The 14,000-nt window shown below is 43.3% G+C and overlaps 1 protein-coding gene across 2 annotated transcripts in view; it reads right to left on the bottom strand.

Annotated features, from left to right (window-relative positions):
- Nucleotides 1–581: 581 nt before the first annotated feature.
- KIF4A (kinesin family member 4A) overlaps nucleotides 582–14,000 on the bottom strand; it is a 134,888-nt gene continuing 121,469 nt past the window's right edge. For both annotated transcript variants that reach the window (XM_040467790.1, XM_040467789.1), the window contains 6 exons: nucleotides 13,496–13,573; nucleotides 13,041–13,139; nucleotides 12,320–12,502; nucleotides 3,503–3,619; nucleotides 1,649–1,771; nucleotides 582–1,376 (listed from right to left, as the gene is read on the bottom strand). In XM_040467790.1, coding sequence (XP_040323724.1) covers nucleotides 1,176–1,376; nucleotides 1,649–1,771; nucleotides 3,503–3,619; nucleotides 12,320–12,502; nucleotides 13,041–13,139; nucleotides 13,496–13,573 — 801 coding nt within the window. In that variant the 3' untranslated portion in view covers nucleotides 582–1,175. The remainder of the gene's footprint in view (nucleotides 1,377–1,648; nucleotides 1,772–3,502; nucleotides 3,620–12,319; nucleotides 12,503–13,040; nucleotides 13,140–13,495; nucleotides 13,574–14,000) is intronic.

Here is a 14,000-nt window from a genome sequence, read left to right as displayed (position 1 = left end):
ATTTTAGACAGGTTATCCTTCAGTTTCCTTTGCTTGGGGTCTGGTAAATTCTAGAGGATCCCTGGCTTTCATGTGCCCAGTTCTAGGGGGTGCTTTGGGAGCTTTTAGTTGGGTGGGGGGAGGGGACTGGGATTCGTAAAGCATGAATAGTTAGCCCAGGGCTTGCAAGCTCCTCAAAAGGCTACAAGGCCAGTCAGCAGCCTGTTTGGCATTCCACAGCTGGCCTTGTTTTCGTTTTCGCTAGAAGCAGAGATGGAGAACCCTGATGCATAGTAAGGAGAAAGCAACACCCCCTTTTCCCTTTTCAAAGGAGACAACAAGCAGCCAGTACTGTGCTGTCCTGGGAATGGGCAGCAGTGTGGTCCCACACCAGTGCTATGCCAAGAAATCAGGCTCTAGGGCATTAGGAACAGCTACCACGGTCACCCTAGATTCCCACAAGAAGCTTTGCTATAAGCTAAATGTGGGTTCAGGTTAGCTGTCACAAGGCAATGAGGCCTTGATAGCATTCTCCTTGATAGCATTCCCGGGGGCTGAGGAGCGCAGGTATCTCTCCTTGTAGCACAGAGGATCTTTCCAAATAGTGGCTAGACTAAGATTTATTTATGTACTTAATATTAACATTTTAAAAGATTTCATTTACTTCAGCAACATGGAAGACAACTGAGTACACTGTTAAAACACCTAAAATCCAGAGATGGTCAGGGCAGGAAATCTCCCAAATAGCGCCTCCATGCCTGATGTGGGATGAAGGATCGGTGCCAAACCTCCAACCTTGGCCAGGCTCTGCCATTAAGCTGAGACAACCCAGAGGTAAGATGGCTTTGGCCTCATCCCCATCAGTGGGGAGGCCTTACCTGCTCACAAATAAGAAACGGCTAGATTGGTACTGAGGATTTGATTCCCAGTGAGTCATCAAGAATGTTAGTTGGTTCTCTCTTCAGCAGGTGGCTTAGCACCTTTCTGGAGAAGAGAGAGCAGTAGTCTGGGGCCAGGGGGCTGGAGAGTGAGGGCCAACATCCAACAAAGACTTCCTCCCTTTTGGTAACAGGCTGTCCCTTTTTTTTCAACAGCAAGAGCCTTGAAATCCAGAGGAGTCATTAAAAAAACTCCTTCTGGCTGCAACCTGAAAGTATCTCCCAAGCCAGACTGGGGAAGAGATGGCAAGTCCAACTTCAGTGGGCTTCTTCTTCAATAGGGGAGCAGCCAGAGAAGAAGCTGGTATTGCTGGCCAGAGCTCGTTTCTTTTTCTTCCCTGGAGCTTTATTTTCTTGGGATTCTGCTACATGTTTCGATTCTGGGAGGCCAAGGGAAGAGGCAGCTGGAGTCGTCTTCTTTAACAGCACCTGCTCCACATCACACATCTCTTTGAGGAGCTAGAAAGGACAGAGACAGGTATGACTAGATCCTGGGTAGGGGCAGAGGCTCAGCTCAGCCTCGCCACTACAAATGCTCAGCACACTGTAGTATGAGGTGTCCCCCAAGATCGGTCTGTCAAAAAGAAAAAGAAAGACTGGCCTATGCACAAGTCCCACTTCCCAGCAAGCTGATCGTACCTCTGCCCCCTTTTCTCCCACTGCACCCTGTCTTAGCTAATGCAGAGAGGAATGCTAATAGAGTTGAAAATGCCTACCTTTAGCCCACCTACCTTGCTGTTGGGAGTGGCACAGACAGGGTTAAAGAAGCTCAATCCTGAGGTAACCTCTGTGGGGTCCTCCAGTTTGAAAGAGCCTTCGGAATCCTGGGTGGGCTCAACAGTGCCCAAACTATCCTGAGAATCAGACAGGCCTATTAGAAATGTGGCTACCAGGGTTACAAAATCAGTCTGCTCCCCTTTAACCAGTGAGGTACCAGCTCTGAGTGCCTCATCTGCCAGTCTAAGCAAGTCTCAGGGAGACCCCTGCTTGGGGTTTCTTGCTAGCAGCCTCTGAAGGCAAAGGACTGGGTAGGATATCACAAAGCAAGGTTGAAAACAAGGCCAAGCCTTAGTCATTTCTTTGATTAATCTTCCACCCTCTATAATATGCAGTACCCTTGTTAGCATGTCTATAGGGTGTTGCCTGTATTGGGTCTTCCTTTCAGAGAAGCAACTAAGGCCAAGAGTGAAAAGTTACTTAGGTAACAAGGAGACTCTGTGGTAGAGCTCAGATTAGAATTATAGCCTGTTGTCATGGAAACATAATTGGATTGAGAGTCAGGAAGCCTGAGGTCTAATTTTAGCTGTCATGACCAGCTGTGCAATATCAGGTGAGTCACTTAAGCTTATCTCTCTCTGGGTCTTAGTTTCCCTCTCTGTATAATGGGAGCATTGGACTAGATCAGTGGTTTTACAACCAAAATTCTTAAGAGGAAGCCCAATACATAAACAAGTAAAGAGCAAGTTGCTTTGATTGACATGAGGTCAAACCGAACCAGGCCATGGTCCTTGGTTCAAGAAGTACTTCCATGGAGCCACTAGGGTAGACTCCAGAACCCAAATTGAAAAAGCCATGGGAACAGAGATCCCTGCTACTTCTACAATTCTTAGCCTGAACCCCAGCTTGTCACGTTAGTCCTCTAATGACTATCTTCCTTAGAAGTCATTTAAAATTTTTTTTTTCAACGTTTATTTACTTTTGGGACAGAGAGAGACAGAGCATGAACGGGGGAGGGGCAGAGAGAGAGGAAGACACAGAATCAGAAACAGGCTCCAGGCTCTGAGCCATCAGCCCAGAGCCCGACGCGGGGCTCGAACTCACGGACCGCGAGATCGTGACCTGGCTGAAGTCGGACGCTTAACCGACTGCGCCACCCAGGCGCCCCAGAAGTCATTTTAATAGAAGAGCCGGCAGAACCGTTCACATGCAGATGTTCAAGAAATGTATGATGAACGAACGATCATTATATCAAGCTTGCTGGAGTTGTTGTACATCACATAGAGAGCTGTAGGAACAGGCTTTCGCCATGAGCACAGGTAGGTGTAAGGCAATCTTTGTTTCCCTGAGTTTGCTATTCCTGGGAATATAAGGAGGACAGGTACAATTAACTTGGCCCACAACAGTGACTATTTGAAAGACCAAGTTCCTGTGGGTCTTTCCTAGAGCCATGGAATAACTGGTTCCCATGGAGAGGGTCTAAGCAACTAATTTCTCAAGATGTCAGAAGGATTAATTTCCTTCCTGGAAGCTGCCACGTGGCCCTTATAGTTTCAGCTAAGCCTCTGGGCTAGTTTGGTCCTGCATGTCTATGTGCCTGTAGTTGCCTGCTTTCCTATTCCCTGTTTCTGCCTCAGAAACAGCACCACAACTTTACAGCCAAGGCTTGGGGTGGGGAGCTGCATATCTGGAAATCTCCTGGGACAGGCTGTGGTTTCTGAAAGGGGTATGTGAACAGGCTGGCAGCGAGGAAGAAGGACCGAGAAGTGAAATGTCTCTGGTTGCAGAGGGCCAGAGAAGGGGCAGGAGACTCCAGGTTTCACGATGGTGGGAACTGGAGGGATGTCTGAAGGGACGGCCGATCCTACCTTGTCTTGCTGACGGTTCCTACACTTTGTGGGATCACAGCTGCAGTCCGTGCCGCAGTCCGACTTTTGTCTCCTGCACCCACACTGCTTGTTCCCACACCAGCCCTTGCAGGAACACTGCAAAAATGGGTGTGTAGAAAGAAAGACACATTACCAAAAGAGAAGACTAATTTAACATGCCTTCCCTTCCTTTGCAAGCCTTTTCAGAAAAAATAATGGAAAGTACCATTGACTTTACCATGCTTCTATCTCCTCAGTCCCCTCTTCTTTAGTGAAACAATGATCATCAGAACCCCGAGAGGTTGTCTAAGAACAAGTCATGGTAGACAGATCCATTTTCTTGTTTTGATACCAGAGGGATACCATGATAACACAGGCTAACTGGCAAAGACGCTCATGACAATTTTATGGTCAAAGCGAAGAACTGCAAGTTGGATGGTAGGAGTGTTAGGTATATTTAAGGACTGAGTATAGTTGCTCGATATCTTTCGATCTACCCAGCTGTACTTGCATCCAACTCACAGTTCTACAGCTTGTTCAGTGTCAGCCTGGGCTACGTCTGCAGCCGTTGAATCAGTCAACGTTTTAATAAATCACCGATGATATGAAATAAAGTCATTTACATTTTATATGGCACTTTACAGTTTTCAGAGTACTTTCATATATATAAATACAGAATCTCATTTGAATCTCATAGCCTGTTGACAAGGTAGGCATGTTTATCGGCTGTAATGACGACACAAAACTGGAAGGGTGATTAATAAGTAAGATATCAGAATCACAATTCGAAAATATTTTGACAGGCTGGAATTATGGGCTGCAAGTAGAAAGAAAAGTTATAACAAGGATAAACATAAGTCTGGCATCTAGGTTCTCTCCACATCAGCCATATAAATATAGATCTGGCTTAAAAGCAGTTGGTGCAAAAAGGGCCTAAGGATGTGAGGTGTCAGGAAGCTCCATGAGTCAACAGTGTGAAATGCCTGTCAAAAAGCAAATGAGTCAGGGGTGCCTGGGTGGTTCAGTTGGTTGACTCTTGATTTCGGCTCAGGCCATGATCCCAGGGTCCTGGTATCGAGCGCCTGCATTGGGCTTTGTGCTGACTGTGGAGACAGCTTGATATTCTTTCTCTCTCTCTCTCTCTCAAATAAAAAAAAAAAAGCAAATCAGTCACGTAGAAATTTGGAGTTTGGAAATCATGGGGAACAATTGCTTCACTAGACTCAGTATCAGTCAGATCCCATTTGAAATGATGCATCATCTTATATTGGGCATGATCATTTTTTTCAGGTATATCAAAGCACAGACAATAAAAAAATTCACTCATGTTCTTATTCTTCCCTTAATAACTAAAATACAGATATAACTGAAGCCTCCTACCTACCCTTTCTTGATCCCATTCACCTCCCACTCTCCCAGGGGCAAAGTCTCTTGAATTAGGTGTTTATCACTCCCCCACAGGTCTTTGTACCACGTATGAGTTTCCATAAAAAAACAAGGAATTATCTTACGTCTTTTAAACTTCATATAAGTGGAATATTACTATATGTTGACATGCATTGCTCTGGTTCCACTCATTTTATTTATTTATTTTTAATGTTTATTTATTTTTGAGAGACAAAGCATGAGTAAGGGAGAGGCAGAGAGAGAGGGAGACACAGAATCTGAAGTAGGGTTCAGGCTCTGAGCTGTCAGCACAGAGCCCTACGTGGGGCTTGAATTCATGAGCCGTGAGATCACAACCTAAGCCGAAGTTGGACGCTCAACTGACTGAGCTACCAGGCGTCCCCAGTTCCATTCATTTTCATTCTATGAACACACCATGATGTAGTCACACTCTTCATCGTGCCATGAGCACACTTACCAACCAGGCTGCAATAGTAATAGCTGGCATTAATGTATGCCAAGCACTGTTATAAGTGCTTTCTGTGTGTTAAACCCATTTAATCAGTAAGTATGTTTCCTTGTGGACATATTCAGGAGTTCCATGTGGGTATGTGTTTAATAAAGAGGACATTAAGCAAAAAAAGAGGCAGGTGACTAGCATTATAGGAAGCTATGTTATAAGAGAAATGGTGGAAGGAAGGAAGGAAGGATAGTTTGGCTTGGAAGAGACATAGGTGGCAGAGCTCACAGAATGACAGACTGGAGTCAGAAGAGACCTCAGCAACCATCTAGAGCCTGATTTGAAGCCCTTCTCTCATGTCCCTGGTCTAATTATCTGAAGCTCTATTTATGCTGAGATGAGGATAGTTTCTATGTAACTTCTGACCAGAGGATCCAATTATGCCATGTGGAATGCTAAGGGATCAGTTTAACTCCACTTTCACAGCATTCTTGTTCTTATCCTGAATATAATTTCCACTCCCCAGTCCCCCTCTGTTCAGATCCTCTCAAAGCTAAATGGACCTAGTTTCCTCAATGATTCACCGCATGACATTGTTTCCAAGAATCCTCACCACCGTGGCTATATGCCAATTTGTCCAAGTTCATCCTTAATTGTGACATCCAGACATGAGCATAACTTTCTTTTTTTTTTAATTTTCTAATGTTTATTTTATTTTTGGGAGACAGAGCATAAGTGGGGGAGGGGCAGAAAGAGAGGGAGACACAGAGTCTGAAGCAGGCTCCAGGCTGTCAGCACAGAGCCTGACGCAGGACTCGAATTCATGAACTGTGAGATCATGACCTGAGCTGAAGTCTGACGCCTAAGTGACTGAGCCACCCCAGTGCCCTGAGCATAACTTTCTAAATGTGGTGTGGCCGTTGTGAGGTAGATTGACACAAACAACTCCCTTAGTACGGATCCAACAGTCTTGTTAATGAGGTCTAAAAAAAAAACACAGTAGCTTTCTTTCTTTTGTCAGATCTTTGTGAATCCATACTGAGTTTACAGTTAAATTCAAGTCCTTATGTCTCTTTCATATGACAACCATCACCACTGTTCTGTAGTTGTGAAGGTAAAAGAAACCATTATAATATCTTTTTTCCTGATGATCTTACTATATATCTCTTTATAAAATGTGAAAATCAAAAGTGTGATTTTTGATATTTAATAGCTGTATATAGTATTTTGTCATGTGAAAATGTCAACTTATTTAACCAGCCCCATAATGGTAGACATTAAGATTGTTTTCAAAGAAAGTATTTCCTATTACAAAATCAAGTTACCACATATATCCTGCTACATAAACACAATCTAAATCTTCCCACCATTGACAAGGCCCTCCATGATCTGGCCCCTAACTACTCTGGCCTGACCTTGTATTACGCTCTCCCACTTCTCAATACTCTCCAGCTACCCTGGCCTTTTCAGCTGTTCCTTGGTAAACCAAACTCATTCCTGTCTGAGGCTTTTTCCTGCATTTGCTGTTCCCTTTTTTTGAAATGTTTTCCCTCTGATTCTTTTCCCTGACTTATTCCTTCACTTTGTTCAGATCTCTGCTTAAGCATCTTCCTCCTTGGAGAGGTCTCTCCCAAGCACTCTTTTCCTACCCCAGAATTCTCTATGGCTTCACTATATTTCTGTTTCTCTCTTATCATCATCTAAAATTATTTTATTTATTTGTCATGGTGTGTCTCTCTTCACACGAATGTCTTTAGTTTTGTAAGGCCAAGGATCTTACCTGTCTTGTTTGTTGTATCCTTAGCACCTAGAAACAGTGTTTGATATATATCTAGGTGCTCACAAAAGATTTGTTGAATGAATAAATCTTTTTATGTACCAGTGACTATTTCCTTAGCATAAATTCCTATGTGTATAATTACTGGACCAGAGGACAGGAACATTGTTAAGATTAAAAAAAGTTTTTAATGTTTATTTATTTTTGACAGAGAGAGCGAGAGAGAGAAAGAGCATGAGTGGGGGAGGGGCAGAGAGAGAGGGAGACACAGAATCCAAAGCAGGCTCCAGGCTCTGAGCTGTCAGCAGAGCCCGACGTGGGGCTTGAACTCACAGACTGCAAGATCATGACCTGAGCCGAATTCGGATGCTCAACCAACTGAGCCACCCAGGCACCCCACATTGTTAAGATTTTTGATAAGTATTTTTTAAAAAGATTTTTATTTTTAAGTAATCTCTACACCCAACGTGGGGCTTCAATTTATCAACCCTGAGATCAAGAGTCACATGCTCTACTGACTGAGCCGGCCAGGTGTATTTTTGTATTTTTGATACATATTTTCAAAGTGCCTCTCAGACGCACACCAATTTTCATACCTAGTAGCAATAGAGAGGAATGCCCACATTAGTCGCCCTTGCCAATACCGGACATTATGACGAAAAAAATCTTGTTTCTTTGAGTAAGACAGGACAAAAGACAAAGTTCTATGACATGTCCTAGAGACAACTCACTAGATGACAGTGATCCACTGATTACTATAGCCTGGGTATGGTCCTCTGACCATTCACAAATTCATCTAAATGCCTCACACTCTATTATCCTGTCAATGTGTCTCTATTTTATCCAAAGGGATAATACAATGAGAGTGGTATCTGAAGGGCTGTCGTGAGGAAGAACAACTAGACTTTTTCACAGCCAACTCCTATTGGGATGATTTACAGGTCAGTATATTTTATCTCAACAAGGAACAACTTCCTAACAGTTAGTGGACTATGATGCGCTGCCCTATGAGGCTGTGAGCTTCCCAGTACTAGAAGTTTTCAAGCAGGCGGAGGCTAAACACCTGATAGTGGTATTATGGGAACAGTCATGATACACACGACAGATGCATTCGCATGAATGCCATTTCACAAGCTAAAACTTCATGTTACGGGGCGCCTGGGTGGCGCAGTCGGTTAAGCGTCCGACTTCAGCCAGGTCACGATCTCGCGGTCTGTGAGTTCGAGCCCCGCGTCAGGCTCTGGGTTGATGGCTCGGAGCCTGGAGCCTGTTTCCGATTCTGTGTCTCCCTCTCTCTCTGCCCCTCCCCCGTTCATGCTCTGTCTCTCTCTGTCCCAAAAATAAATAAAAACGTTGAAAAAAAAATTAAAAAAAAAAAAGAATTAGACTTAAAAAATAAATAAATAAATAAATAAATAAAACTTCACGTTATTCTCTTTCCCACCAGGACCCAGATCAGAACGTACGAGAGGGAACATGACCTTGCCACAGCCATGACTTCAAATATATATGTTTGTGGTACATGGCATGTATGTGTGTGTATACATGTGTGTGTACTGCAACAGCCAGCAAGCCACCAGCATGTCCCAACACCCCAGGTGAGAACCACTATAATAGAGGGATTCTTTATATAGAGTGGGAAGTAGAGCTGAAAGACCTCTGGGGTTCCTTTAAGCCAGTGATTTGCAACCCTGGCTACATACAAATCTCTGGGGAGCTTTTCAAAAAGACCAGGTCCCACCTCAGACCAATTAAATCAAAATATTTAGGGGTGGGTCCCAGGCTCCTTATGTTGGAAAGCTCCCTTGGGGATTCTAATGTGCAGCCAGGGTTGAGAACTATTGCTTTAGAGTCTCTAATTCTTCTAGCACTGATTTCAGTATTATACTGTATCTCAAAATAAGATCTGGTAAAAACATTAACATAAAGAATACCAGGCTATGACAGGAGACTCAGGCTCTAGTCCTACATTTAATACTTGGTATGACCTTGGACAAGTCACTTCATTCAAGTTTATCTCCATTTTTTCATCACTAAGGTAGAGATTAAGAATACCTGCCCCTTCTTTTCTGCCAAAGGGGACAAATGACTATTTGTAAAAATGCTTATGGTGCTTTAATTTTTTTTAATGTTTATGTATTTTTGAGAGAGAGAGAGGGAGAGAGACAGACCACGAGTGGGGAGGGGCAGAGAGAGAGGAAGACACGGAATCTGAAGGAGGCTCCAGGCTCTGAGCTGTCAGCACAGAGCCCGATGCTGGGCTCAAACCCACGAACTGTGAGATCATGACCTGAGCTGAAGTCGGATGCTTAACCAACTGAGCCACCCAGGTGCCCCGCTTATGGTGCTTTACTAATAATACCTGCATGATATTTGATTCTTCACAAGGTGTTTTTGCATATATTCCTTCTTTTAACTTCTCAGATACTATAAAACACCATATAAAGGTAGTATTACTAAAACTCATTAATTAATTAATTAATTAAAAAACCCATATTTATACAACTTTGTTACTTTGACTCAGGATATTAGTGCTGGAAGGGACCTTATACATCATCTACTGTAGTCTAATCCCTTCATTGCATAGATAAGGAATCTGAAGCCTAGGGAGATTAAGTGACCTGTTTTAGGTCATCCAATTAGCCAGTGGCAAACTAAAGACTAGAACCCATGTCTACCTGGCTTTGAACCTATTATTTTTACTATAGCACATGGCCTATCCCTCAGCATCTCCTTAGTACATATAGGAAACATGGCTGAGTGAGGAAGCCTACTTTTTCAGCATTAGCTCTAGACGAGTCCTTAGTTTGGTACCTGCTGCAGTCTCCTTTGAAGCAATCTAGTGCTATAACACCAGGCCATTTCAGCTGGGTAAGAACAATAAATATGACGGCCTTCATGCAAAGCATCAAGGTCTGTAACTAATGTGTCTACACATCTGATCAGAGAGCAGTCATAGCATCCACGTACTTTCAGGTTGCCAAAAGGGAGAAACTAGATTGTATGCCAACTCCTTCCCCTTAATGCCCAGTTATATTTTCTCAAGTTACAAAATCAGGAGAAAAGCCTAGAAAAGAATAGTCTCTCACTGTTTTAGACATAGAATTTATCACTGATAGCAAACACTGACTTGCAATTTTTACCAGACTTCTATATTTCCCTTTTACGCTTGGAGCCACAGTGCCATAATACATAAACTTGTCTACAGCACAAATATACACACATTTGCTTCACATCTGGAAATGCCTTCCCAGGGGTTTTAGGTCCTCTACCATTTGTTTCTGTGTATACTTCTCAACTCTGCTTCCTATTACTTAACTGACCCTTGTGTCTACATTCAGCTCATGCTCTCCGCTTCAGTCATAGTAGAGTCCAAAAACGTTTGTTGAATAAGTGAGTGAAAAGTCAGACATATTCTGCCCCATTTTCTGTAAGTGTCCCAACCCCCTGTCCCTCTATAACTGAGTCTTTCCAATATGCTATTCATTGTGTCAGAAATGGGCTCTCAATTTGCTTCCAAGACTGTGTTTCCCGGTCTTTTTTTTTAATTTTTAATGTTTTTATTTATTTTTGAGACAGAGAGAGACAGAGCATGAGTAGGGGAGAGGCAGAGAAAGAGAGGGAGACACAGAATCTGTAGCAGGCTCCAGGCTCTGAGCTGTCAGCACAGAGCCTGACGCGGGGCTTGAACTCATGGAGTGTGAGATCATGACCTGAGCTGAAGTCGGACGCTCAACTGACTGAGCCACCCAGGCGCCCCTCCCTTTCTGTCTTATACTGCAACATAGTCATCTCTTTCATGGTATCTTCCTAAGTGGTATCTACTTGATTTGGCTTTATAGTCACTCTTAGCGGGTGCCTGGGTGACTTAGTCGGTTAAGCATAGGACTCTTGATATTGGCTCAGGTCATGGTCTCACGGTTCGTGTCAGCTGTCCTGCTAAAAGCACGGAGCCTGCTTGGGATTGGGTTTCCCTCTCTCTCCCTTTCTCTCTTCCCCTCCCCTGCTCACACATGTGCTCTCTCTCAAAATAAATACATAAGCTTTATTTTAAAAAATCCCTCAGTCCATTTCCCTGAGATGAATAGGCTCAGGTTCCATGGTATGCTTCTATTTCTTTGCCTTGTTTTCCCATTAGATTATGAGCTCTCTGAGGCTAAGGATGAGCTCTTAGTCCCACTAAGAGCACATGACATGTTGCATTCTTGATGACTCTTTCCAAATGACTTAATAGATAGTCTATTCCTCATGACTTGCTTCTCTCTGGTGCTGTGGCTTTCTAAGGCTCAGTTCCCTTTGTGGGACTCAATCAGCTGATGAAATCAAGTAACCTTCCAGGAAGCTGGCTAGGCTTAATTTGTGAACTGTTCTCTTTAAGTGGAATGTGGCTACAGGGCACATCTGGGGTAGTGGTGAACTACAGTGCCTGGGAAGTTAATATTTCACAACATGAAACATGTAGGTTTGATAATTATGTAGGACTATCATCGTGGAAGTAAATAAGCATGCCTCAAAGTCAAATTGTTTCTAACTGACCTTAACTTGGTGTGTTTGAGCTTAATTATTAGCCCTTTCTGTAATTCCTATTGGCCCTCAGCCTAGGGAACACAATCACTCTAGTAGGCAAGGAAGATGAAGTTCCTACTTAGCTTCTGGTCTGCAACTGTTACTGGTATGACCGTGATATGGTAGAAACTGACTGGATTTGGAGTCGGAATATTTGGTTTCAAATCCTGTCATTTGGTTTTATGACCTTAGGCAAGGTCATTTCACTCCTGTGGGTCTCAAATCTATCTGTAAGATGCAAATAATAAATACCTCACTGGATTTTATTTGTGATGATGAAAAGGGAGAACATATATGAAAATGACTTCTAAACTGTAAAGTGTTATAAAAATATGAAGGATTATTATGATCCCTCAATCAGCCTCAGTGAAATGGTATGGAACACTACTACCCATTCACACTTAGTGAGAACCTGAAAATATGAAAACAGCCATCTTGTGCACTCAGGCAACCTTCTCTGCCAGCCCCAGGTTCCATATAGAGCTGGCCTGACAAGGACTCCTCACGGAGCCAAATGCCTTCGAACGGGATTCAGGGGCTCAGGGGCAGGGTATGGGGCCAGCACCTTCCCACTGGCAGTAGAGACTAATGACTAGGACCCCTGACAGAGATGAGAGCTGCCTCCTACCCCTTGGATGTTCTTCTTGGACACCTTAACTAGTTTTGTTGGCTTCCATTCCTCATCATCTCCATCATCATCGTCACCAGCACTGTCCTCAGGCTCATTCACGGAATGCTCTGAATAATATTTTAGATCCTCGATATCCATGCTTTGCTCCAGGAATTTTTCTTTAAAACGAGAAGGTTTGGGCTAAGAAAAAAGGTTTGGAATAATTATTTAATAAAATTTAAAAAGTACACGTAGATCATATCTTCCCAGTAGCCACTGCCAGCTATATTCTCAGAGCTGAGCTTTCAGACTCCCTCAAATATATGCCCTTGGCTTTACCAATCAGAAGAAATTCTGCTTTAGCCTTTGGCCTTGCAGAGTCTTTGAAGGGATAGAAACTGAAGGGATAGAGGCTGAGCAGTCTGAGGGAAGAAAGAGGGACTCATGATATGATGAGATAAGTATCTCTGGATGGACAGCTGAACACTGCTCTTTTCTCCTGTTTCTCCTCAGTTGTGTTACATAATGCCTGTAAATGGCCCAAAGTCAGCCTTCTGGGGAGGAAGAATGCCTATTTTCCTCGAGATTGTACTGTAGTTTTGTTTGGGACTCCAAGGAAAATTGAGATGCTGGAATTTGGGCTTTTTAACTCTCAACCTCTTCTAAAAGATGAACTTAATTAGCACACTCACCCCCAACCATGGCCATGTGCAGGTATTACCGGCACTGAGCAGTTTACCTTAGGTGGGATATATTCAAAAGAAGAGTCTGGAGATAGAAGGGTATCTTTAGGAAGATGAGGTTTCTGCCTGCTGGCTACTTGGAGGAGGGTCAGTTTCTGTTTGGAAAGAAAACACATAGTGTATGCTGCAGGGCAGCCACTGGGAATGTTAATGGCTAAAACATAAAGACTCCTAAGATAGCTTAATTTAAACCATAGTAAAGTGAGGCAAGTTAATAGTAAAGTAGGTTGAAGGACTCACTTTAGAAGATCAGCATTAGATTCAGAAAAGAGCAGATTAAAAAATGTGTGTTTATACCATTTTGAAATGCACATGACTGTATTACATGGAAACTTGACACAGACCTCAAAAATAGAGCCAACTCATCATACTCGGGGCTGCTCCCAAGAGCTGACCTCAATTACAACAGGGTCTCCCAGGGCTTATTAAAGTGGGTGGGAAGCTGTGTTACCTGCTTGATGATTTCATTTTCTCGGAGAAGCTGCTGATTTTGCTCACACACTTCTCGCATCTTCTCAAGTTCTTCATCCTATTTCCAGATAGTGCAGTGATAGGTGGGGTTATTTTGGGCACTACATGTGGGTTACCAAACAACTCACATAGATGAAAACATACTGCTGCCAAGTCGCTGGCAGCAGATGGTTTTTGCACAGCAGGCATTGGCACCCAGAAAAATGCCTGATTCCCACCAGTTCCTAGGTGTCCTGAATGCCACTTCTATTCCAACACTCCCAAGTCGTCCTGACCACACTCACAGGAACCATGTGCTCTGCCCTAAATGCTTTCCTTATTCTTTTCTGTTTTCTAGCCTTGCATCTCTTATTCATTCACATCAGGATGCTGATTAAGAGACCAAAATGGACAGTTAGCTTTGTTTCTTTCAAGTCGAGAGATGCTTTTGTTCACCGTTCTAAAGACAGGCTAGGCATTTTATTTGCTACTCTCATAAGCCTACT

This window comes from Herpailurus yagouaroundi, unplaced genomic scaffold (genome assembly GCF_014898765.1).
Source record: "Herpailurus yagouaroundi ecotype Mexico unplaced genomic scaffold, PumYag 67569, whole genome shotgun sequence".
Lineage (NCBI taxonomy): Eukaryota > Metazoa > Chordata > Mammalia > Carnivora > Felidae > Herpailurus > Herpailurus yagouaroundi.
This window is presented reverse-complemented; position numbering and strand designations above follow the sequence as displayed.